At 42.3% G+C, this 27257-nt stretch overlaps 2 protein-coding genes across 5 annotated transcripts in view; both read left to right on the forward strand.

Moving 5' to 3' along the window:
* LOC141803850 (erythroferrone) overlaps window positions 1-216 on the forward strand; it is a 7321-nt gene extending 7105 nt beyond the window's left edge. For all 4 annotated transcript variants that reach the window (XM_074687875.1, XM_074687877.1, XM_074687878.1 and 1 more), the window contains exon 9: window positions 1-216. This exon is cut by the window's left edge and continues 1307 nt beyond it. The gene's annotated coding sequence lies outside the window, so the exon portion shown is untranslated.
* Window positions 1-26857, forward strand: part of LOC141804199 (uncharacterized) — a 27878-nt gene extending 1021 nt beyond the window's left edge. The window contains exons 5-15 of the mRNA XM_074688525.1: window positions 6426-6481; window positions 10314-12186; window positions 12842-13015; window positions 13978-14151; window positions 14554-14727; window positions 15133-15306; window positions 17070-17243; window positions 17642-17815; window positions 23114-23287; window positions 23693-23866; window positions 26128-26857. Coding sequence (XP_074544626.1) covers window positions 6426-6481; window positions 10314-12186; window positions 12842-13015; window positions 13978-14151; window positions 14554-14727; window positions 15133-15306; window positions 17070-17243; window positions 17642-17815; window positions 23114-23287; window positions 23693-23866; window positions 26128-26137 — 3331 coding nt within the window. The 3' untranslated portion in view covers window positions 26138-26857. The remainder of the gene's footprint in view (window positions 1-6425; window positions 6482-10313; window positions 12187-12841; window positions 13016-13977; window positions 14152-14553; window positions 14728-15132; window positions 15307-17069; window positions 17244-17641; window positions 17816-23113; window positions 23288-23692; window positions 23867-26127) is intronic.
* The last annotated feature ends 400 nt before the right edge of the window (window positions 26858-27257 follow it).

Genomic DNA, 27257 nt, shown 5'->3' on the forward strand with positions numbered 1-27257 from the left:
ATGCTGACAGCAGCTCGTTCTGCCGGAGCTCGTGTAAATAAATTACTTTTTTTGTAAATTTGATGATTGTTTCTGTAATTTATGACTTTTTTCTTGTGAATTAACAACTATTCTTGCAAAGTAAATGTTTTTTCTTTTCTAGTTGAATTATGACTTTGTTTTAAAAATGACATTTTTTTTCTTTTAAATTGATGAATTTTTCATTAACGTATTCCTTCATCCCTTGTTTTTTTTTTTATAAATATATAACTTTATTCTCATTAATTTACAATTTTATTTTTATAAATTGACTTTTTCCCCATAAACTTTGACCTCTCTTAGTGTTAATATTAGTATAGTATTGTAAAATTATGACTTTATCCTCATAAATGTTTGACTTTTTCTGTTAATTTAAGAGATGATTCTCATAAATTTATGGCCCTTTTCCAGTGAACTTACTTCTTTGTTTCTTTAAGGTGGTCTTTACCTTCTTTAAGGTGGTCTTTACCTTCTTTAATGTGGTCTTTACCTTCTTAAATGTGGTCTTTACCTTCGTTAATGTGGTCTTTACCTTCTTTAATGTGGTCTTTACCTTCTTTAATGTGGTCTTTACCTTCTTTAATGTGGTCTGTACCTTCTTTAATGTGGTCTTTACCTTCTTAACTGTGGTCTGTACCTTCTTTAAGGTGGTCTTTACCTTCTTTAATGTGGTCTGTACCTTCTTTAATGTGGTCTTTACCTTCTTTAATGTGGTCTTTACCTTCTTAAATGTGGTCTTTACCTTCTTAAATGTGGTCTTTACCTTCTTTAATGTGGTCTTTACCTTGTGTTGTGCTTCAGAGCCTAAGATAAGGTTTAAGGAGACTAAATCTGTCCATGTGCACAGACGGATGCAGCTGACTTTAACACTGGAATAACTGCTGCAGGACATGTTTCAGTCATGTGTGTGTTTTAGAGCTGTACACATGATACAGTATTCCTCTGTGTGTCCATGACAACAAGCTGTCATCACCAGGACAGGCAGATCTCCCTGTGGATCTTCAGGCTCTGAGGAGCTCGTAGACCTAGACTCAGGGATCTGGATCTCAACAAGTCTGAACACTTTCAGGACAAACTCCAGATTTTCTGTTTCTCAGCTTTTTGGACTTTAACACATTTTTAGAACAAGTTCAACAACTTAGAAAGAACACACACACACACACACACACACACACACACACACACACACACACACACACACACACACACACACAAACACAAAAGGGCGTTTATTGCTGATCACAAACTGTGTGTGTGGAGGAGGGTCAAGGTGAGATCATCGTACTTGTAAAGTGGCGCTGTGTGCCTGGCACCTGGCCATGGGCACTAAACACACACACACACACACACACACACACACACACACACACACACACACACACACACACACACACACATATATATCAACAAGTCATAGAAAGGCGTTAATGTGCCTTATCATGGCATTTAAAATGATAAATAACTCTGTATCTTTATAAGAACTGTATGGACATGAGGTTGAAGGAACTTCAATCAATCAATCTTTATTTGTATATCCCCAAATCATAACAAACGTTATCTCAAGACGCTTTACAAAAACATTTACAGGTTTGGACCCGTAAATGTTAATAAAATTTTATTAGTAGAAACCAAACATCAAGACAAGATAAGGAGTCTTATCTTATCTTAATCCACCATGAGTACAGGACTTTGCAACATTTAGCAAGTTTACTGTTAGCAACTTAACTCCTGGGAGCTAAAGTTAACATTCCTATATTTTTTCCATATTTTAACGCAGGAAAATTCAGCTCTAGTTGTGTTTTTTTCTGGCTGTGTTTGCTTCAGTTTGGTATTAAATGGGTGGTTTATGCTGTTTTCCACAGCGGATTTTAAGAATAGTCTGTACTGGACCTCCTAGGCGCTGCCCTGTTGGCTATGGCTGCCTTTTACAGCAGCTTCTTTGTCCGTTTCTTGTAATTTTTTTCGTCTCTTTTTCGTCATCTTTGTATTTGGAGTGGATCATTACTTTGTTTGGTTCATTGTTGGTCATGGACACCAAACTGGTTTTGTCTTCAGTGATATTTTTACTACTTTTTCTCCTGTGTTTGTCTTGAGATCCTGCATGTAACCATGGCTGCATTGTTTACATGAGAAATCAGCTGTTAGCAGCATGTAGCATGTCAATGCTAAGTGGTGCTAGGCCGGATGTTTCCCACAAGCTAAGGAGAAGGAGGTGAGGACGATGTGCTGGATCTCAGGTGTGAGCCAAGAAGTGACGACATGGACCTGTCCTTCCATCCATCATTATTGGGAACGTAAGATCTATCTCCAATAAGATGGACGAGCTAGCTGTGCTAACCCAGCAACAGAGGGAATACCAGAGGGCAGAGTAGCATCATGCTATTCACAGACATGAATAACAGAGCTAACAGCAGACACCAAGGCCACATGTGAAGAGCTTCACCTGCTGTGAGCAGACAGGATCCAGGAGACAGAGACTGAACAGACTGCTGAAGAAGCTCAGTCCTGGACCCTGTGGAGGTGGAGGCTGGCTGACTGGACAATGATGGACAAGCTGTCAGCATCTATTTTACTATGGAGCTTTTTACACTTTCTATACACTTTCTTACTTTGGTTTTATTGATTGCTGATGTGACTTCAATGACAATAAAGTTCTATCCTATGCTACAGCTTGTGGTCCCCAGTAACGAGCGTTGCCTAGCAACTCCCGCCAAAACCTCGTGGACACGCAGAGAAACAAAGCAGAGGAGCAGATGCTGCAGAGGAGCCAATAATCAGACAGATAACATTATTCTTTATCACTGGGTAAGTGAAAACTCCTGTCACTATTATTATTCTTATTATTTATAAAAAATGTCTTTACTTTTGATGTTTTGGGATGTCTCAGTTTATTTTTTAAAGTAATTGTCACAGGTTTATATCATTAGACACAGACAGACGTTAGCTAACAGGTTTATAAAGATGATTTAACCAAGAAGCAACTGTAACATGTGTTTACCTTCAAGGTTTACTTTTAGCATAAAGCTAAGGATAACATAAGAAGAGAAGAATGATGAAATCAGAGGATCTAAACTGGAAAAGAGAACTTCTGAACAGAGCTTCCTCCTTTGACTGTGTATGTGCAGGGTTAGCTCACCCTCTGCTCCAAACACAGACCCAAACACTGCACGTTCACACTTCCTCATTCACAGTCACTTGACGGGAAATCTACCACGTCTCTACCTCACCATGCACATTCATTTTTACAGAAACAGTCACCTGGGTTACACAATGGTTTCTTAAGAACGTGGACTATGGTCGGTGGACTTTTAGCAGTTATTAAAGCAGTAAACTGTTTTTGACTTGCATGTTAAGTCTGTGTAGTTTATTTATTTAGGTTAGTCCGTGGTTTAGTCTTGAAATCTGCCCAGCAACAACCCCCACCTTAACCTGACATTACAGAAAGACAAAGACATTACAGAGGAGCAGACAACTAGCTGCTCATAACTTTATCCTCTAACTCTGGTTCAGTGAAAGGAGACAACTCTAGTGCTTTCTTTCTTTGTTTTTATTTATTCATTTTATTTTTTGTCAGGGGCATGATTGCATCAGCTCAAGTGCTGCAGGTGAGGAGGAGGAAGAGAGGAGCAGGAAGGAGTCAGGAAGTTGAAATTATTTAGTGACTTCCGTCAGCGTCCATTTTGTGTTGAACAGAGAAGAGGAAGGAGAGAGAAAAGGCGAGCAGGGTGAGTGTTGATCCAACATTTCTGTGATTGAACTGTCAGAGTCTCTGAGTCACTTTTCAACCTGGGGACGAGTTAGACTGAACTCAGCAGTCTGATTTATCTATGGAGTCGTAACTCTGGTTCAGGAACAATCAGTGAAGCGTCAGTAAGTCCTGGAAACAGACAGGAAGGTGTGTTTCACGGAGCAGATAATAATTAATCCACAGAGCAGGCTCAGGGGCCCAAAGTTCACCTTTTATAACATCATTTATGACAGCTGGCTCAGCCTCTCTGGACCAGATAAGGATGGTGTCTGGATGAAAGTTCAGATTGTAAAGATATCAAACAATCTTTACTGATACGGCACCAAATCATCACAAAGGTTATCTCAGGACACTTTCCAAAGCATTAGATATATGTGATCCACACAGTCCCTTTATACTGCTTTATGGTGTGTGTGTGTGTGTGTGTGTGTGTGTGTGTGTGTGTGTGTGTGTGTGTGCGTGCGTGCGTGCGTGTGTGTGTATGTGTGTGCGTGCGTGCGTGCGTGTGTGTGTGTGTGTGTGTGTGTGCGTGCGTGCGTGCGTGCGTGCGCGCGTGCGTGCGTGTGCGTGTGTGTGTGTGTGTGTGTGCGTGCGTGCGTGCGTGCGTGTGTGTGTGTGTGTGTGTGTGCGTGCGTGTGTGTGTGTGTGTGTGTGTGTGCGTGTAAGCGTGCGTGCGTGTGTGTGTGTGTGTGTGTGTGTGCGTGTAAGCGTGCGTGCGTGTGTGTGTGTGTGTGTGTGTGTGTGTGTGTGTGTGTGTGCTACAGATGAACTTTTCAGTGGAGGAAGAGGAGGATCATGCAGAGTCTGCAGTGTCTGGACGTCTGTCTCTGAACAGTGATTGGTCCAAAGAAGAGCCTTTGGATTTCAGAGCTGGACCTGGACCTTCAGACACAAAGTAAGACCGCTCATTCTAACTGGATCATATCTATAAACTCCATGTCTTTGTGGATTTTCTGTTTCCAGATCTAAAAATGTAGAAATATTATACTTAGAGGATAATTCATGTGAGGGGAATAAACCATCTTCTGAGTTACAGAGCTGATATCATCAGACAGAGAGCAGAGTCTGCAGTGTCTGTGTAGCAGCTGTGTACTCGTTGTTGCGTTGTGTGATGAATCAGGCAAACACTTGAAATCTCTGGCACCAACTCACCGTTTAATCTGATAAACTCAGAGGAAGTAGAGGCGTCTCACAACGTTTCTTGTGAGCATAAACAGCTTAAACAGATCAACAACATACATATAAAAAAGAGCTATCTGCTAATGGCTGCACCTCGGTGTTCGTCCATGTTCAAGCAGGAAAATACAGCACATGGTGAGGCTAACGATGTAAACACAGAATTACAACCACTGAAACCCCCAAACCAAACCCAGAGTCCCTTTTTAAACATTTCAAACACAGAAACATGACATTTACTTAAGGAAACAACCGTATAAAAGACATTAAACAGAACTAATAACTGAGCGACTTACCACGAGGACGACTACAAACAGACTGGCAGGGAAACACGGGCTGCACCACCCAAGTCTGCACAAGCGCCAACAGAGGGCGCCGACGCCACATTCGCTCCCTGTGGATTCACATACTTACATAAACAAAACTTCAGCATTACATGAAACAAAACAAGGACATCCCATAAAACGAGGCGGCAGGTGGAATCTAACTCCTCTACATCTGGATTAGAGATGTTCAATACCACTTTTTATTCAGACCAACACCAGTACGAGTACTCCATCCTGAGTACTCACCGATACAGAGTATTGATACTACTAGTACTTTTGATACATAAAAATTCAATTAACAGTGATGGATCATTTTGATCAAAGACAGCACAGTCACTTTGGCATTTAGTCCAAATAAAACACAAACAGCAACTGTCAGAGTTTAAGTGTTTTTTAAAGTAAACTAAAGTGCAAAATATAAAAGTTTAACTGTGAACTCTTCCTGGTTCATTCATGTTGTCTGAGAAGGACCTGGCGCACATTTCCAGTGGTGTTAAACTGCAGCAATTAGCAGCATCTAGTGGCGAGGAGGACTTACTCGACGTAAGATTTTTTTGCTTAGAGTATCTGCTGCTTGTATCTGCAGCCTTCTCGAGTACCGATACCTTGACAAAAGGCTGGTACCGGCTGATACCGATACCTGGTATCAGTATCTGGCCATCCCTAATCTGGATGTCTGTCTCCAAAGAGCCATCGGTCCAGTAGGGGGCCTCTTTTATTTCAGATCACAACCTGGACCTTCAGACTCAAAGTAAGACCCTGTTCAGACTCTGTTTGTACTGTGAAGGGACAGAGTCTGACACTGTTTCCTCTTCTTGTACAGATCATGGCTCAGCCTTCACTCAGTGACAGGTGCAGGTGGGGTCAGGTGTTTTAAGGGCTGCTCTCATATACCATCACCAGACCACCAAACCTCAGCTGACCCCAGGGGTCAGTCAGGGGTCAGCTGAGGAAAAACTGGATCTAAGAATTAATGCCAAACATTTTCTCAAAGAAATATTCAAAGAGCACACCTGGATAGATGCACCTGCTGACAGACATTTCAATAGGGAAAAGGTGTGCCAGTGTCCCCCTCTGAGCTATGAGCATAAGATGCCAGCTGAAGGCTAACATGTAATCCATGTTTGGGCTGTGAAACTCCTTGTTTGTTCTTTCAGTGTGTTTCAGGATGGACCTGGACCTGGGACAGACAGACAGAGCTGGACGTCACAAAGTAAGACCATACAGCACTTCATGAAGTCAAGGTGTCAGTGAACCAGTTTGTAAGAGTCAAAACTGTTTGATAACCCAGAGTCCTGGTATACGCCTGTCTTCTTGTGTCCTGCAGCATTAATCCACTTCATGTTTTTTTAGAATCAAAACACAAAAACTTTATTGCTGTGAATGCAGCAATGCATTCACAGCATATGTTCTTCAGTGACAAAAAAATGTAAAAAGCTATTCCGTTTTGCCTTTTTTTTTTCTTCATCATCTTCCGGCCAAAATTTTGGTTTGCTTCTCATCCTAGGGCTTTGAGAAAACCCCCACAAATTATACAGCAAAACGTGCAGCTTGAGCAGGAAAGGTGTGCTATGACTTTTTTCACCATTTTGCCAAATTTTGGCCTACTTATTCACGAAAAACGGCAAAAAATCTCTCATTAGGAATTAATGGGGAACCTAAGAATCTCTCTCTCTCTTTCTTCCCAAAATTTCCACTAACTTTAAGATGCTAAGACTCTGGCATACTTCCACTTACAGGCACCATTTTTGCGGTTAAATGTTCACTGATCTTTCAGCTCTATGGGTATGACTTTACTTTTTTGATATCTACTACAGTTTTTGAGATTTTCCTGTTCAAGCAACATAAACATTTTGGTTTTTGCCCTGAAACCTCAGCTCCTACAGTGCGGAACTTCTTCAGCTTGAGTGAGAGAGGCGGCTGATGACAGGTTGCAGCTTCCTCGAACGAATTGTCATAACTTCCAAAATCTTCACAGCAGAAAAATAAAAAGTACATTAAAACGTTCCCTGACATCTCTTGCTTCTTACAAAGGGAATATTTTACCAAAAAAAAGGACTGTTTTGCCAAAAAAAAAAAAAAAACCTCAGTGTGAGAGAAACCCTCATATTTCTGTAATCTGCAGTAATGTTCAAATCTGACCTTCTCATCAACTTCATTCCTAACTACATTTGGAAATCACCCTCCTGCCCTCAATTTTAATCCTACAGACTTGGGAAGCACATCATCTTGTTCATCAGAGTCTCAGGATTCTCACAATGTTTTTGTTTTTCTTCTAGCCCTTAGGGTTTCAGCATAAATGCAGGTTGTTCGGACCTATGTCTAGCCCAATACTCCAACTTTAGATTGGTGGACACAAAGGAGTTCCAAAGTTCCACTGATACATCACACTCATTGTGACATCATGATCACCATGGTAACCACACAGCTGTGGATACTGACTGATGAGGTCATTGAGGGACAGAGAAACACGTTTGTTTATTATGCCTAAACAGCCAACCCAAACTCTCTTACACACACACATACAGCCAACCCAAACACACCCACACACACACACACACACACACACACACACACACACACACACACACACACACACACACACACACACACACACACGCTTACACACACACACACACACACACACACACACACACACACACACTGACACACACACACACACACACACGCACGCACACACACACACACACACACACACACACACACACACACACATGATTTAAACCCCCCTTCTCTCTCATTTCTCTCTGTCTCTTTCTCTCCTACTCTCTCCCTTCCTCTCCCGCACACACGTACACACAAGGGCATGATTTTGAAAATATTATTTGGCTGCCTTGTATCCAAGTCTTCTGTTTTCTGAACAGTTACATTTTCATCAGTTATGAGAGGTTAAAAAACAAGTTTTTATGTCATGTTTAATGATGATTAACAGCTTCTGTTCTTGTGTATTTATTTTCTAGGATTGTAAAATATGTCAGGACGTACAATCGAAAAGTGATTAGACTCGCAGAAGAAAAAAAAAAATTATTTTTGTCACCTGGCTCCACTCAGATTTTCCCAGAATCCCTCACAGTCTCTATTGCACAGACCCTTGCTGCACAAGTGCTGCCAATGGCTGGGCCTTTCACGGCGGTATTTTGGCTTTAGAACTGTACAGTGATAAATGGCAGAGCCACGCTGTCCATCATACAGTCTATGTTTGTGACGTATTGCTTTGGAGCTTGAATAGAATAGATACGAAGGTGTGCGCGCAAAGCGCGCTTGACTGTGCATGAGATAATTTGACATCTGTTGAATCAGAAACCAGAATTGTTAAGAAGTTTTTTCCAACTTCAGTCCAAAACAAGGTGTGGTCCCATCAGGGTTTCTGAAGTATTTCATGAATGCAAAAAGCCCAACCGCCGCAGCCCGAGCCCCTCTCACGATTTCCGTGGAAATTGTCTAGTTGCTGTGAATGCAGCAATGCATTCACAGCATATGTTCTTCTGTGACAAAAAAATTCTTCTTCTTCTTCTTCTTCTTCTTCTTCTTCTTCGTCTTCATTCTTCCGCCCGCTTTTTTGGACTGCCACTCCTCCTACAAACTTCAACCGATTTTCACCGTTCAAACTTCAAAACGTGTGTTTCAGTGGGGACAAGGGGGCTATGACTCTCCAGAAACTTTTCACAGCACTGCTTAAACACAATACTTTCCGAGATATTTCAGAATTTGTGCGTTTTTTGGTCCCATACAGATGAATGCAGATTTTTCAAAATTTTCTCCCTTCAGGACATTTTTTCAGCCTGCTTCAAACCCTTCTCATTCAGTCATACATTCAGCTACAAACTCCATTCAAATTTCAAAATATTCAGCTATCTTTTGGCTTCATTCAGTGTTTCCTAGCATTCATATTTTCTTCACAATGACCCTTCAAAGGTCATGATAATTTTCAGCTCTTTGAGCCGTTTAGCATTGCTGTGTATTGGACGGAATGTTTCATCTATCTATCACTGTTATGGACCCATTTCTTGGTTTTCAGACATGAAACTTACACGGACAGCACGGTTTACACGGGGTAAAACTGACACACAGGACACACAGGATTTCATTTTAACAGCGTTTAAGATATCAGACTTTCATTTTCCCTCAGTCAGGTCATTATTTCCATAAATGTTCTTGAAAATTTAATTCATTCCTTTTGAATAGACGCAACCATTTCAACTTTAAATTCATTCATCCATTCCATTTATTTGTCCATTGATTTCCTTTCATCCAAGAGTTCATGGCAGGCTAATTCAGCATTCTGCATTAGCAGTTCAGCACAAGCTTTTCAAGACTTTTTCAACCATTTCAGACAAATCTTCAGTCATTCATCTTCAGCATTCTGCATTCACATTCTGCATTTTTCCGGGTCAGGGCTGATGGAACTGTCACAGTAAAATTGGTTGCCTTATATAAATCTGTGCCCCACTGACAACACTGCACTCCCTCCCACTGTAAATGCCCCTTTTAGAGGACAATTTCAGTTTATACAGCTTTTACATTGTTTATAGAATGAAGTTGAACAAAATACTCACCCAGAAGGCTTTCCTGATCCAAGCAGTGCTTCAGGAGATATTTAGATCCAAATTCATGCAGCGGACGTCCGTATAATGGGATCCATCGGGGCATAGACAGCGCCGCTCCTAAAACTGCATTGGTCAGGTTGGGATTATTATTTACAGCTGTCTCAAACTGTCCTCAAAAATACTGAAAAGTCACAGCTCGGCTGGAGCTTGATTCAGAGAATGGTTCGACTCAAAGGGCTCTGATGTGTCAGCTTTAAGACCAAGAACTCATGAGGGTCAAGTCCACACCTCTGCTGTCAATCAAAGGTGGACACTGACACAGTCAGAGGCTGAGGGGGAACCAGTCTTTGTGGTCGTGCTCTAAGACTGGACTTTTTAACCCAGAATCCTTTTCAGGTTCTGTTTCTGATGTTTGTTTTCACAGGAAAATGATCACAGACTGTCAGCTGATCTCTTTTCTCTCTTCTTTGATGACAGCTGATCAGTTCCAGGTTTTAGAAGAATACAAGATCAGTCTGAAGACCAGATGGGAACGTGTGACTGAAGGAAGTGATGACCCAGGAAGTAGAGCCCTCCTCAAAGAGATCTACACTGAGCTCTACATCACAGAGGGACCAAGTGAAGGGGTGAACACACAGCATGAGGTGAGCCAGCTGGAGACAGCCTCCAAGAAGATCCTCCAGGACACTCCCATCAAGGTCCAGGACGCTCCCATCAAGGTCCAGGACGCTCCCATCAAGGTCCAGGACATCTTTAAAGCCTTACCTGGGCAGCAGGAACCAATCAGAGAGGATCAGGAAAACCTCACCGCTGGGTTAAAAGAACAGGAACCAATCAGAGTGGTCCTGACAAACGGCGTGGCTGGGGTTGGAAAAACCTTCTCAGTGCTGAAGTTCACTCTGGACTGGGCAGAGGGCTCTGAAAACCAGGACCTCAGTCTGGTGGTCCTGCTGTCCTTCAGGGAGCTGAACCTGATCAAAGATGAGCGCTACAGTCTCCTCAGTCTGCTCCATGTTTTCCATCCAGCGTTAGAGAAGCTGAGAGCAGAGACGCTGGCTGTCTGTAAACTGTTGTTCATCTTTGACGGCCTGGACGAAAGCAGACTGTCTCTGGATTTTAAAGACACTCAGCGTGTGTCTGACGTCACACAGGAGAGCTCTGTAAAGGTGCTGTTAACAAACCTGATCCAGGGAAACCTGCTTCCCTCAGCTCTGGTCTGGATCACTTCTCGACCTGCAGCGGCCAATCAGATCCCTCCTTCACGCGTGAACAGGCTGACAGAAGTACGAGGCTTCACTGACGCCCAGAAGGAGGAGTACTTCAGGAGGAGGTTCAGGGATGAAGATGAGTCCAGCAGAGTCCTCTCACACATCAAGACCTCCAGGAGCCTCCACATCATGTGTCAGATCCCGGTCTTCTGCTGGATCACGGCCACAGTCCTGGATCACATGATGAGCTCAGAGCAGAGAGGAGAGCTGCCCAAGACCCTGACTGACATGTACTCACACTTCCTGCTGGTTCAGACCCAGAGGAAGAAGAAGAAGTACGATGGGGGTCAGGAGACCAGTCCTCAGGAGCTGATGGAGGCTGACGGAGAAGTCCTCCTGAAGCTGGGCAGGCTGGCGTTTGAACAGCTGGAGGAAGGAAACATCCTGTTCTACCAAGAAGACCTGGAGCGCTGTGGTCTGGATGTCTCAGAGGCCTCGGTGTACTCAGGAGTTTGTACAGAGATCTTCAAAAGAGAGAGTGTGATCTTCCAGAAAACAGTCTACTGCTTCGTCCATCTGAGCGTTCAGGAGTTTCTGGCTGCAGTCTACATCTACCGCTGTTTCACACACAGAGACTCAGCAGTATTTGGAAACTTTCTGAAGGAACAAGACGAAGTTCCAGCTCTAGATGCCCTCCTTAAAGAAGCCATGGAGGAATCCCTGAGCAGTGAAAACGGTCACCTGGACCTGTTTGTTCGCTTCCTTCATGGACTGTCTCTGGAGTCAAACCAGAGACTCTTAGGAGGTCTGCTGGGTCACACAGAAACCAGTCCAGAGATGACCCAGAGAATCATCAACAACCTGAAGAAGATGAACAGTGGTGGGGTCTCTCCTGACAGAAGCATCAACATCTTCCACTGTCTGACGGAGATGAAGGACCTCTCAGTCCACCAGGAGATCCAAGACTTCCTGAAGTCAGAGACCAGATCAGAGAGGCTCTCTGAGATCCAGTGCTCTGCTCTGGCCTACATGCTGCAGATGTCAGAGGAGGTTCTGGAGGAGTTAGACCTGAAGAAGTACAACACATCACCTGAGGGACGACGCAGACTGATTCCAGCTGTGAGGAACTGCAGGAAGGCTCGGTAAGTCCATCAGAGACACAGATCAAAAACCAGGACAGATTGGAGGCTGACTTCTTGAAATAGTAACCAAAGCGTTCCTCTGTGAACACTTTCCACCTGCTCAGTGTCTGAAAGACCTCAGGGGTGAGCTGTGTCAGGTGCTCTGGATCTGCCTCACAGTTGGTTTTTGTGTTGGTGAAGGTTTAAAGCTCGTTTTTGTGACGGCTCCAGAGCCTGTCTTGTTGTGTGGTGGATGCTGCTCTCTTTCTATCTGTACAGGTTCCTGTAGTGGTTTGACTGAAGCCTCAGACACATCCAGTACAGACTGATCATGAGTCTGGACCGTCCCTGTTCACTGAGTTATGAAGTGGTTTCTGATCCCATCGTAATCTGGCTCAGTTTGAGAGACAGACGTGGGCTCAGATCACATGAACAGACGGTCTGAGAGCCTGAGTTTAAGATGGTTTCCTCCTTGGTCTGAAAAGGAAAGATAAACGTGTTCAGGTCACAGAGTGATGAGAAATGTTTTCATGGTGTCAGAGGAAGATCAGATGAACCCTGATGGGAAACAAGAAGGTTTACATTAGAACAGGATGTGTCAAACTCTCCTTCAGTCTGTCAGATAAACTCAGAGTGTCTTCTTCCAGACTAACGCCTTCTCTTTGGATCTTCACAGATTGACTGACTGCTACCTGTCAACGACTCACTGTGAAGTTGTGTCCTCTGCTCTGAAGTCCAACCCCTCACATCTCAGAGAGCTCTACATGAGTGACAACAACCTTAATTATTCAGGAGTGAAGCTCCTTTCAGCTGGACTAGAGAGTCCAAACTGTCGACTGGAGACTCTGGAGTAAGTTTACAGATCGACAGAATGATTGACTGATCGATGGATTTCCTTTCTTTTCTCTTCACCTCTAACTGGGATTAAAATGGTTTGTAACTCTTCAGGAGTTGATCAATCTCAGACCTGATCTCTGACCTGATCTCTGACCTGATCTCTGACCTGATCTCAGACCTGATCTCTGGTCTGATCTCTGATCTGGTCCCTGATCTGGTCTCTGACCTGATCTCTGACCTGATCTCTGACCTGATCTCTGATCTGGTCCCTGATCTGGTCCCTGATCTGGTCCCTGATCTGGTCCCTGATCTGAGGGTGTGTTGGAGCCTCTGGTGGACTAACTGAAGGAGCAGAGAATCTAACGTTGCTCAGGTGTTGCTCCTCTCTCATGGAGCTTTTTTCAGTGTTTCTCTCAGGAGCTGAGTCTCTACATTTGAAAACATGTTATTGAACACCTTTACAAACATGCTGGTGAAGAATTGTTTCATAACCACTAAGTTGGATGATTTGTCAAATGTCTGATGAAATGCCCTTACCATGAGTTTCCTCTGTGCTGAGATGGATGTGGTGTGAAAGTTTAAATTTCAGACATAAGGCTGAAATCTCCTGATGGTCTCTGAGGATCTTTCTGCTGAAGTTGATTTCTTCCTCCTGCTTTAGTCCAGGGACTGTGACAGAGAAATGATCAGTTCATCGTTTCAAACTTGAAGATCAAAGTTAAACTCCTGCTGTGTTTCATTTCCTCTGAGCCTCTAAAACAGCTGATTTCCTGTTGGATCCCCATCTCCAACACTCTGATCAAACTGTTTGGAGGCCAGAGATTTGAATCTGCATCCTGCTGTGTTCAGGTGTTTGGAGTTTACATTTTATAAACTTCAAGATTCTTTCCTTTCTTCAGCTCTCAGCTCATTTAGAAACATGAAATCAAACAGCTTCACTGTTTTCTCAACATTCATCATCTGTTCTTTGTTCAGGTTGATGAGCTGCAGGTTGTCAGAGAAAAGCTGTGCTTCTCTGGCCTCTGCTCTGAAGTCCAACCTCTCCCATCTCAGAGATCTGGACCTGAGTAACAACAGGCTGAAGGATTCAGGAGTGACTGATCTTTGTGGTTTCCTGCAGCATCCTCTCTGCAGTCTGCAGACTCTGAGGTCAGTCTCCATGAGTTTCCTCTGTGCTGAGATGAAAGTGATGAAACAAACAAACGTGTTTTCTGAGCTTCTGGCTGTGATCCTCACACAGAGCATGAAGCTCTTTACTTTAAGCTCAAACACAGCTTCATGTTGACTCTTCAACACTTGCAGAGATGAAGAGCTGCTGTCAGTCAGTCTGTATTGAAGTATCAGCATATTGTCTTCAGGGTTAATCAAAGCTGTCTGTCACTGTTTAGAGGCCAGAGATTTGAACCTGCAGCCTGCTGTGTTCAGGTGTTTGGAGTTTACATTTTATAAACTTCAAGATTCTTTCCTTTCTTCAGCTCTCAGCTCATTTAGAAACATGAAATCAAACAGCTTCACTGTTTTCTCAACATTCATCATCTATTCTTTGTTTAGATTGAGTTGCTGCCAGTTGTCAGAGATCGGCTGTGCTTCTCTGGCCTCTGCTCTGAAGTCCAACCCCTCCCATCTCAGAGGTCTGGACCTGAGCTTCAACGATCTGAAGGATTCAGGAGTGACTGAGCTGTGTGGTTTCCTGCAGCATCCTCTCTGCAGTCTGCAGACTCTGAGGTCAGTCTCCATGAGTTTCCTCTGTGCTGAGATGAAAGTGATGAAACAAACAAACGTGTTTTCTGAGCTTCTGGCTGTGATCCTCACACAGAGCATGAAGCTCTTTACTTTAAGCTCAAACACAGCTTCATGTTGACTCTTCAACACTTGCAGAGATGAAGAACTGCTGTCAGTCAGTCTGTATTGATGTATCAGTGTATTGTCTTCAGGGTTAATCAAAGCTCTCTGATCAAACTGTTTGGAGGCCAGAGATTTGAACCTGCAGCCTGCTGTGTTCAGGTGTTTGGAGTTTACATTTTATAAACTTCAAGATTCTTTCCTTTCTTCAGCTCTCAGCTCATTTAGAAACATGAAATCAAACAGCTTCACTGTTTTCTCAACATTCATCATCTGTTCTTTGTTCAGGTTGAGTTGCTGCTTGTTGTCAGAGAAAAGCTGTGCTTCTCTGGCCTCTGCTCTGAAGTCCAACCCCTCCCATCTCAGAGATCTGGACCTGAGCTCCAACGATCTGCAGGATTCAGTAGTGGCTGATCTGTGTGGTTTCCTGCAGCATCCTCTCTGCAGTCTGCAGACTCTGAGGTCAGTCTCCACAGCCCTCATTTATCAAACGTGTGTACGCCTGAAAAATGGGTGTACGCTCCTTTCCACGCACAGATCAACATTTTTCAACCTGATTGTGGGTGGGGGGTACGCCCTTATCCCACGCCAGGTCTGAGTTCATGTACGTAAGTTTCATGTCAGTGGGCAGCACGGTGCAGCGAGGGAAATCCATCTGTGGAGGAGAGTTATTAGATCATGTGAACACAAGATATTTTCAGAAATAAAAACTGATGTTCTTAGATTTATATTTACATTGTTGATTTAGATATGACACCAAGAATGTTTCTAACACTTTACCCTTGTTTTGCAAATCTGTAAATTACATCGCTATGAAAGAGCAGCGCGAACTGTCAGCTGATTTCTCCCCATAAAAAAATGTGTTTCCTTCATCGGCTTACTTTAAAGAAAAAAATAGAGATGCTGTTAACAGCTTTTAATACGCTCCCATGTTCATGATCAAGTCTCCACAGACAACATTCAGACTACGCTGGATCAAACTTTTAGCCTGGATTTTTGGAAGGAAGCCGTATCAATGACAGGATTTATAGTGGAGAAGAGTATTTCACTCCTCACAATATTATCATAGAAACTTCACCTGTGTGCAGAACAAAGTGACTCTGTCATAACAAAACGCTGTTCATTTTGAAGGGATCACAAACAACCTGCTCGTCTCCTGATACAAATAATCATAAAACTCGGGTCTTCCCGTGCGTAATTGCTCAAGATGGACACACTTCAGCTCCACTCCCTCCTCAGTCTGTGACAGGTTCAGGAGTCTGCAGCTTCTTTCAGAGCTCAAACACATTTTTAAAGCCAACTTTCCATGTTTCTGGACCTGAACGGAAACAATTAAAAATACTTTGGGGTCTAATAGTCAAATATTGCGGATAAGTAAATCAAGGTATAAACAAATGATGTGTAAATCAAATGTTTAAAACTTTGCTGCATCTTAGCTTGTCACATCCACGCTGCTGACGGCTGCAGTGATTTACTTGCAGACAAGTTTTTCTAACTCGCTCTGATGCCACTTTTCCGGCTACCAAACAACACGGCGACATTTCTCTATACCACTGTCTCTATGGCGCTGCACGGGGAAGTTTCCTATTTTTCCGTGAAGCGTCTCTCCATGTCATAAATTCCGTGGGTTCGGCCAGCTGGACCTTGAATATTTAGAGCGTGTTATGTAGATCACAATTGTTTTCAGCCACCACATTTATCAACAGCTGATCAGGCATAAACCGTGATTGACCCTTGTACGCACATTTCATAAATCACACGCTAACGTTACCATGAGATGATTTTTACACCAAGATCTGCACCAGTTGCCATGCAAGATTGATAAATGAGGGCCCATGAGTTTCCTCTGTGCTGAGATGAAAGTGATGAAACAAACAAACGTGTTTTCTGAGCTTCTGGCTGTGATCCTCACACAGAGCATGAAGCTCTTTACTTTAAGCTCAAACACAGCTTCATGTTGACTCTTCAACACTTGCAGAGATGAAGAGCTGCTGTCAGTCAGTCTGTATTTAAGTATCAGCATATTGTCTTCACGGTAAATCAAAGCTCTGTCACTGTTTAGAGGCCAGAGATTTGAACCTGCATCCTGCTGTGTTCAGGTGTTTGGAGTTTACATTTTATAAACTTCAAGATTCTTTACTTTCTTCAGCTCTCAGCTCATTTAGAAACATGAAATCAAACAGCTTCACTGTTTTCTCAACGTTCATCATCTGTTCTTTGTTCAGGTTGAGAAACTGCAGGTTGTCAGAGATCAGCTGTGCTTCTCTGGCCTCTGCTCTGAAGTCCAACCCCTCCCATCTCAGAGAGCTGGACCTGAACTACAACAATCTGAAGGATTCAGGAGTGGCTGATCTGTGTGGTTTCCTGCAGCATCCTCTCTGCAGTCTGCAGACTCTGAGGTCAGTCTCCATGAGTTTCCTCTGTGCTGAGATGAAAGTGATGAAACAAACGTGTTTTCTGAGCTTCTGGCTGTGATCCTCACACAGAGCATGAAGCTCTTTACTTTAAGCTCAAACACAGCTTCATGTTGACTCTTCAACACTTGCAGAGATGAAGAGCTGCTGTCAGTCAGTCTGTATTGATGTATCAGTGTATTGTCTTCAGGGTTAATCAAAGCTCTCTGTCACTGTTTGGAGGCCAGAGATTTGAACCTACATCCTGCTGTGTTCAGGTGTTTGGAGTTTACATTTTATAAACTTCAAGAGTCTTTACTTTCTTCAGCTATCAGCTCATTTAGAAACATGAAATCAAACAGCTTCACTGTTTTCTCAACATCCATCATCTGTTCTTTGTTCAGGTTGAGTCACTGCTGGTTGTCAAAGAAAAGCTGTGCTTCTCTGGCCTCTGCTCTGAAGTCCAACCCCTCCCATCTCAGAGAGCTGAACCTGAGCTACAACCCCTTGCATGATTCAGGAGCGACTGATCTGTGTGGTTTCCTGCAGCATCCTCTCTGCAGTCTGCAGACTCTGAGGTCAGTCTCCATGAGTTTCCTCTGTGCTGAGATGAAAGTGATGAAACAAACAAACGTGTTTTCTGAGCTTCTGGCTGTGATCCTCACACAGAGCATGGGTTCTCTATATCGATCAATCAGTTGCTTTTCATTTCAAGTCAGACAAAGAATTGTTTCACAACTGCTTCTTCCCATACTCGATTATGGAGATGTTGTTTATCAAAACACCACTGACTCTATCCTCAAACCTCTCAGTATCTTATATAACTCCTTATGTAGATTTGTCTTAAGATGTCCTTTCAGAACTCATCACTGCCTCATGTACGAGGGCTTAAACTAGCTCCTAGGGCTGCAGCTATTGAATATTTTAGTAATCGAGTAATCTATCGATTAATTAGTTTGACTAATCGAGTAATCGGATAAATATACTTTAGGGTTATTGGATGATTTAAAGAGGTATAAAACAAATAAACAAAACTTTCTGCCTGAAATAGCATATTTTATTTTAAATTGCACATCCATCAACATCAAACTTGCACTGCAGTTCACATTAGAGCTTTAATAATAAATTAAAATACCTGAAATGCTCAGTGTAGCTTAAAACTGGAAGATAAATAAAAAGATAAGGATCAATAAAAAATCGCCGTAAAGTACGGCAATGCGCTGTGCCAAAACAAACAAAACAGGACATTAACTTCTTTTCTTGTTCAAACATACAAGGCTGTTACCAAAAGCTGCCATAAAAGTTTATAGTGCTCTTTGTGGAGTGCAATTTAACATAAGATGATTAGATTAAGAGAACAATTCACTGTTGCTGTGCAAAAATGTTAACATACCCACGTGCTCTGAACTCAGGCTTGCCCTGCGCTTTGACACTATGGTTCCAGCAGCAGAAAACAAACGCTCCGATGGTGTGGATGTGGCTGGAATGCTTAAAAAGCATTTTGCAACTTTTGCCAGAGATGGATAACGTGCCTCATTTGTTTTCCACCATGCAAGAGGATTTTCCTTTTTAGGAAGAGGAGTGTCTCCAAAGTACATTAGCACCTCTTTCTGAATGATCTGGTTTATTTGCTCTTCAGGGTTGTCTTCATCACTTGTACTAGACTCTGATCCAAGCACGTTCTCAATGAAAGAAGATTCCTTCTTTGAATGGGCTGATGGAGTGTCTTGACTTGGTCTTGGCTTCAGGAATGACTTTTTTTTACCTCCAAGGCCATGGTCTGCACGGTGGTTCGAACTTTAAAAGTGTCCTGGAGAGATAAAAACTTGAGTGTCCTAAATCGCGGATCCAGAGCAGCTGCAATAAGGGTGGTGTTGGGGCTGTCTGGATCAAAAACACACAGGTCTTTCTACCTTGCCTGAGCCATCACAGTTTGACAGGCCTTGACTGAAGGAGTTTCAACACCAGAATCTTGTGTTGTTTTCTTGTTGAGGTTGTGAATGAGTTGTGGTAGGGCAGACAGGGTGACATACTGTTGTCCACTCAGAAAAACAGTAGCACTTTCAAATGGGGAAAGGACCTAGATCAGCTCTTCCATCAAAGCCCATTGATCAGGCTTGAGGTCCAAGCGGAGCTTCACCCTGGATGTCACTGTTGGGTCAGAAAGTGCGGCTGTCACTGGCCGTCTTTGTTCTATCAGCCTGGACAGCATGTAGAAGGTGCTCTTCCACCGAGTGCTGACATCCTCTATGAGCTTGTGTTGTGCTGTACCCATCTGCACCTGTTTATCTTTTAGCTTGGTACAGGCTAGTTCACTTTTCTTTAAGTGTTCAACAAGAGCTCTAACAGCAGACACACACTTTGATACAGTAGTATTGTTTTTGAGGGAGGTTTGGACTACCAAGTTTAAGGTGTGGGCAGCACATCTTATAGATGCCCACCCATGTTTTTCTTTCAAAAGCTTGGCAGCAGCAACCACATTGGCTCCATTATCATGAACAATAGCTTTTACCTTCTCAGGTGGGATGCCAACCTTCAGACAACATCTTGAAGCCAATCTGCAATATTGGTTGCTGTGTGTCTTTCATCAAGGGGAAGTGTGGTTAAGATAAAGGACTGCATTTCCCAATTGTTGGACACACAGTGACAGGTCACACCCATAAATGCTTCAACAGCCACACTCGTCCAAATGTCAGTAGTCAGAGCTACAGAGTCACATTCTTCAAGAGTCTTTGTCGGCTTGTCCTTGATTTCAGAGTACCTCTCCTCCATCTTTTTAGTAAAATAGGTCCCAGATGGCAGTTCATATCGAGGGCTGGAGTTGGACATCATTTGTTTGAAGCCCTTGCCTTCTACCATGGAGAGAGGACGCATGTCAGTCACTAACATGTTCAGGATGCTCTCTGTATGTCCTGCTGCTTGCTGCGGTGAACATGTTGGGGGCTTTCTCAGGAAGGTGTCAGTGTGGGGCTGAGATTCGCTGAATGAAAGAGAAAAAGTATAGAAAGTATTTTATATTTATGTATTATACACATAGATAGTACACATATTACAGTTATACTACTTACAACAGTTTGCAGATTTTTTGTAATTTAGTATAAAAATAAAGTCAGACATGCTAAAACTATAATGCATTACACATTTTCATACAGTAAATTAAAAATGGTCACTTTGTGTCTACATCTAAATAACATACATTGACGTTAATGAGAAATGCGATGCATTAAATATGGACCCAGCTTTCAAACTTGTTAGAGTCGGCATGCAAAGTGATAACTCTGCTGCTATCCCACTCCAACTCCTACATGTTTGAAAACTGGGGCTTTAATTTTATGAAGGAAGTTCATAAAATGATGTTAGGGATAGTTCAGTTTTTTTGAAGTGGGGTTGTATGAGCTCTATGTGACCACTAAGGACATTAGATACAGTAGAAAGTTGTCTCCTCTCCCTCAGTAAGATACAAACTTTAATCGATGGTGACGAGGAAATAGACGCTAACAGGGTGTGATGATTTGTGCAGCAGGACCCAAAGTGCAGACCGGAAGACAAAGGAAGTTTTAAACAGGTTTATTAGGATGGATAGGTGCTGGGGGGAAAAGGGGATATCCAAAGTCCAGGGTGAGGGAGAGAATGCTGGGTGGTGGGCTGGTGTGAGGCAAGGAGGGAGGCACTGATAAAAAGTGAGAAGACAAAGGTCAGTCTCCAAAAATCCACACACATAAAAAAGTTCAGCTACTTGCTAAATTGTTCCTGATAGTAGGCCGTACTACCGCTCGTGAAGGAGACAATACTCTGGCGCTGAGGCTGGAGTCTGCAGCAGTCTTGTAGCTCCCTTGATTGCAGAGTGGAAGCAGGTGAGAACAATCAGCCTCAGCGCTCTGGAGGGAAGGGAGTTTCCTCTGGGGAAAGGTGAAGTGCAAAACAAAACACAGCCCACACAGGAAACCCAAAATAAAAGCGTGTAGGGTGCAGCTCACCACACAGGGACAGACGGTACCAAATTCAAAGGCTATTTTCTCTGCCTACAAGAACTAAAATCAAAAACTAATAGCACAGTTTAAGAGGACGCTACATCAATGGATTTTTAAGTGCAGTGAGTCTTCGGAAATATAAAAATTTATCTGAACCTAACCAACCCTGGTCATGTATCCTTTCGCGCGGCGCTGCTACGGTTTGTGTCTTACTGAGGGAGAGGAGACAACTTTCTACTGTATCTAATGTCCTTAGTGGTCACATAGAGCTCATACAACCCCACTTCAAAAAAACTGAACTGTCCCCTTAAACTGGAAATATTGACTTTTACCTTCGTCCTGGTTGTTCTGTCGATAAATATGTAGGATGCTTTCTGTTTAGATGGTGTAGCATTGACGACGTACTCTGGTGATACGCAAGCTCCGTTTTACAACGTAAACATTCTTTTGTCGTTTTCTTTGGGAGTCTTCCTCTTGTTCTCCATCGTTACCCTTGTCTTTATCTTTCTCCATCACTACACACAGAACTCCGCTTCAACTTGTCGGCTGACATGCCCTGACCCGGTGCAACAGCCGTGCGGAAACGAGTGCATTAAGGTTGCCGGTGCAGCGCGCCTCCAGGTTTTACTTAGTTTTGATACGACACACTAGTTAAACGAATCATCAAGGCAACAAAATATGAATCGAAGCATTTTACTACCCGAATTACCCCAATTAATCGATGAATGGTTGCAGCCCTACTAGCTTCATCCTCAATCCAGGCGTCAGTTTCACTGGGTTTGTTTTCTTTTTAAATGTATTCATTTACATGTTCCACCATACCTAAAACAGCTTCTAGTCCCATATACATCTCAGTATCCCCTTAGACATTTGACCAATCCATTTTTCATGGTCCCAAAAATCCGTAAAGAAGTAGGTCATAGGTCCTTCAAGTTCAAAGCGCCATCTGATTGGAATAATCTTCCTTCCTCGTTAAAGTCAAACACCTCTATTTTCATCTTTAGATCAAATTTAATTTCACACTTACAAGCAGGGTGTACATGTTTTTGATTTTGATGATTTATTGTATTTACTAATTAATTAATTTATTTATGTATTTATTTTATTTATTGATCAATTAATTAATTACTTGGTTACTTAATTAATTAATAAATTATTATTATTATTATTTTAATTCTCTCTTTAAGTTTCCATGACATTCTGCTAATTCTGTTGATTGTATTGTATTGTATTGCATTGGGACTGTGCATAAGCGCGGGCACAACTTTTCTATTTATTTATTTATTCATTTTTTGTAAAGTGGTGATGGGGTGGGAGGAGTGAAGGGCGTGGGTGTGGGAGCTGTGGAACTTGTAGAGCAGTGTGTTTTGTGTATTACTGTAATGTACATTTTGTGTTTGTGTATTATTGTTATGTATGTTTATGTGTTATTTTTGTATTTGTGTGTATTTTTGTTGGGACCCCCTCGAAAACGAGACGCTGCATCTGAAGGGGCAATCCTAAATAAATTCAATTCCAGACCTGAGGCTGAAATCTCCTGATGGTCTCTGAGGATCTTTCTGCTGAAGTTGATTTCTTCCTCCTGCTTTAGTCCAGGGACTGTGACAGAGAAATGATCAGTTCATCGTTTCAAACTTGAAGATCAAAGTTAAACTCCTGCTGTGTTTCATTTCCTCTGAGCCTCTAAAACAGCTGATTTCCTGTTTGATCCCCATCTCCAACACTCTGATCAAACTGTTTGGAGGCCAGAGATTTGAACCTGCATCCTGCTGTGTTCAGGTGTTTGGAGTTTACATTTTATAAACTTCAAGATTCTTTACTTTCTTCAGCTCTCAGCTCATTTAGAAACATGAAATCAAACAGCTTCACTGTTTTCTCAACATTCATCATCTGTTCTTTGTTCAGGTTGATGAGGTGCAGTTTGTCAAACATCAGCTGTGCTTCTCTGGCCTCTGCTCTGAAGTCCAACCCCTCCCATCTCAGAGAGCTGGACCTGAGCTCCAATGATCTGCAGGATTCAGGAGTGACTGATCTGTGTGGTTTCCTGCAGCATCCTCTCTGCAGTCTGCAGACTCTGTGGTCAGTCTCCATGAGTTTCCTCTGTGCTGAGATGAAAGTGATGAAACAAACAAACGTGTTTTCTGAGCTTCTGGCTGTGATCCTCACACAGAGCATGAAGCTCTTTACTTTAAGCTCAAACACAGCTTCATGTTGACTCTTCAACACTTGCAGAGATGAAGAGCTGCTGTCAGTCAGTCTGTATTGAAGTATCAGCATATTGTCTTCAGGGTTAATCAAAGCTCTCTGATCAAACTCTTTGGAGGCCAGAGATTTGAACCTGCATCCTGCTGTGTTCAGGTGTTTGGAGTTTACATTTTATAAACTTCAAGATTCTTTACTTTCTTCAGCTCTCAGCTCATTTAGAAACATGAAATCAAACAGCTTCACTGTTTTCTCAACATTCATCATCTGTTCTTTGTTCAGGTTGAGTCACTGCAGTATGTCAGGGAAAAGCTGTGCTTCTCTGGCCTCTGCTCTGAAGTCCAACCCCTCCCATCTCAGAGATCTGGACCTGAGCTTCAACGAGCTGCAGGATTCAGATGTGAAGTTACTCTGTGATCTTGTGGATAGTCCTCTCTACAGTCTGCAGAATCTGAGGTCAGTGTTTTCTTTCAGTCAGTTCTGAATCATTTCCTCCTGAAGTAGAGGATAGACAGGACAGAGAGAACAGAGGATCAATACCCAGTTTATAACTGTTTAGCTCAGATTCATCATCCAATGAAAAGAACTGGTATGAAATAGATGGAATAGAAATATTCATCATTGGTTCTTTTCCTCATTTATTTTCTCCTGATTCTCTTTTTCTTTATGGAGATTTTTTATGTCAGAGGAAACAGTCTGTCAGAATGAAACACCGGTTTCATTTCCTTTAGAGGTCATAAAGTTTGATTCATCATCATGAGGTCAGTAAAGAGGAACAGGAGCATCTGTCTGCATACCATCCAGGAGAGTAGAGCGTTATCAGCCTACCAAAGCCAACGTGGAGGAGCTGAAAGAGAGATAAAGATTGTTTGGGTCAGGCCCACTCTTTAAATCCCTGTCTGCCACCTAAGTCCCTGGTCATCTCTGTGGCGTGCCAAATGACCTCATTTGGTGGCCCATTACAGGCGAGCCGAGCTGACAACTTCTCAGAGTTGTTGTCCATCTTACCAAGAAGTCCAGGAATCTCATCCTGCCTGTGATTAAGTTTGCATATCACTTGAGTCTGAGTGTTGACAGCCCTGCACAATCTCTTAATCAGAGTTATTACAGCGCACATGTGCAGTCACACAAACAGCTGTTAGAGCTGACTGACAGATGATCCAGAGGTGATCAGCTGATGCTGTCCTCACTGAAACATGTCGCTTCATGTGACGCTCTGGAGGAGAGGACGTCCCATTGCTCTAAAAGCCAATCTCCTCCATCCTCTCTCCTCTCTTCATCTCTCCTCCACCTCTGATGGGAGGAACTAGGACACAAGTAAAGGACACAAGTGGAGGAAGGAACTTTGGAGCTTGAGGCTCAATCCCAAACCCCCCTCTACACTCTGGGGCTGCATGATATGGACAAAAACTAATATCTCAATATTTGTAGGCTATATCTCGATTCATGATAAATCTCGACTTTTTATACTCAATGATTGTGATAAAGTCATTTTATTTATCTCATGAGCAAAAACCTGCGACACATCGAGTATATTGGATATATCCCCAGCTCTACTACACACTAACCCAACGTTTGCACGTTCTCGTGGAGGCTCCGCCACATTGAGGGCCGTCCCAAATCACGTAGTGCAGAGGGGGAGTGGAGCGTTCAGCCCTTCAACAGCCAGCCTGCAGCGATGCTCACTTTGACCACTTTGACAGGAAGTGCAACGGAGAAATGGAGGAGGAAACAACATAAAAATATAAGTGCTGCATGTGTCGAATATGTTCCCCACACCTTTCTCACTCTGACAGAAAATCACAGGAAGCGTGGTTTAAAAAGATTACAGGAAACAAGCAAATCTCACTCTGTGCTAACCAAGGTTATAATAGTTAACTAAAACCAAACTAAAAACCAAAACTAAAATTTAAAACACATTGCAGTTAACTCCAACTAATAAAAACTAGAAGAGAAAACAAAAACGATAAGTAAACTAAAACTGTATCTTGTGTTCACTAAACTAACTGAAACTAACCAAAATTAAAGACTAAATGTCCTTCGTTATCGTTTCTGATAATATTAACAGCCTTTAGGATTTAAATTAATCCAACACATTTTCCCAACCAGTTTTACCACAGTTTTCAGCAGTTGTCAGCGCCGTACAGCACCATCATAGTGACGTACTGGGACGTGCTTGTTTCCTGCACTGACTGGCTGTGCTCTGTGCTGAGACCAAACGTAGAGGAGCAACGAATCAGAGCATCTGTAACAGTTTAATTTCATCTGAGTCTGAGTTTAATGTTACAGAGTCCAAGTTTATAATTATTAAAGCTCAGATTATATTGTTTTATATACGTTATGTTTATATTATTTTTATATAATTTATGTTTATATTTTTTATATTCAGTTTATATTATTTTCTTGTGTTTACAGCAGCAGCCAACAGTTCAGTATCAGCATTGACTGAGCAGTGAGCTCTATGTTGGACTGGAAAATAAACAGTATTACAAAATATTTACTCTGAGCTTTTTCAATCCTGGTTAATAAGGAATGAAAAACTAAAACTAAATTAAAACTAAACTAAAACTAATTCAAACTAAACTGTAATGACAAATCAAAACTATTATAACCTTGATGCCTGTAACCTGGTTTTCAGACTGGGTGTGCTGCTGATGAAGGGACTCTCTGTAGACCAGGATTCATGACTTCTGGTCTCTGTCCTCTTCTCTCCTCAGGTGGAAATAATGACGTGAAAGTGATCTGGATTTGTCATGGCTGTCCAAAGGACAAACAGCTGAATGAGGGATGAACTCTGCTCCTGACTCTCCAGACCCTTCCTCTTTCTGCCCAAGAAGCTTTCTCAGAGAAACTGCTTCATCTTTCTGCTCTGGTTGTAGCTTCAGCCGTGAAGAGAAACTCTGAAATTCAGAGCTGATCTGGCTCCGTTCATTATGTCTGTTTGTTGCTCTAGTCAAGCTAAACACGATACGATGCGGTTTGTTTTATTCTGAAAGTCACAGTGTTTATATAGCTTCTATATACTGTATAATATAGATTCCCTGCATAACTTCCTGCCCCGCACTCGATCTGCCCTACGCTGAATTGTGGAGTCACAGCTCCAGCATCCGTCCAAAAACTGGATGGTTGTGCACTTGCTGAGACTTGCCACAGCCTGACTGCTGTATTTCAGCCGTTACAGTGAACAAACAATGAACAAAGGTTCATAATTTGACTTGTTAAAGGGACAAACTTGAATGTTGCTTCAATTCTTTGCTCTTTGTTGCATTCCCTGAAAACTGGTTGTACTACCAGATATTTTGAATGGTGTTTGTCCTCTGGATATTTTTATTGTATTATCACTGATCTTTATACTTTTTTAGTGTAAAATATGTGTTTTTTTAAATAAGTTGAGAAATGATACTAGAAAAGTCATTATTTTCATGTCATTTTTAGGAAAAATACTATATGGGGATATGATTTATTACCAGGATATAAAATAACATATATCAGGATACAAAATGTTGTAAATGTTTTAAAGCTCTGCAATATTTTCAGTCAGCTGTTTGAATAGTTAAAGCTGTTTAACAGAGTTGTTGAGCTGTTAAATCAAACTGATGAAAGCTTCAGTGACTGTGTTACTCCAGCTGTGTTCAGTCAGGCTCACTGAGCTTTGTTTTGCTTCCTCTGCTGCTGTAATTACACACTTTAGGCTGTTTAGCGCGGACAGAGCTGTTCCTGCTCATATTTCAGATCATTTGTGCTTTGTTTGGGTTTGTTCTCTGAAATAAAGTCATTCTTTTATTGATTCATTTACTGTTTGTTGTTGTAGAAACACTCAACTGAAGTTTATCTGAACGGTGAAAAA

The sequence above is a fragment of the Halichoeres trimaculatus genome, unplaced genomic scaffold (genome assembly GCF_033239565.1).
Source record: "Halichoeres trimaculatus isolate MK-OKI-2021-1 unplaced genomic scaffold, fHalTri1.1 fHalTri1_scaffold_15, whole genome shotgun sequence".
Taxonomy (NCBI): Eukaryota; Metazoa; Chordata; class Actinopteri; order Labriformes; family Labridae; genus Halichoeres; species Halichoeres trimaculatus.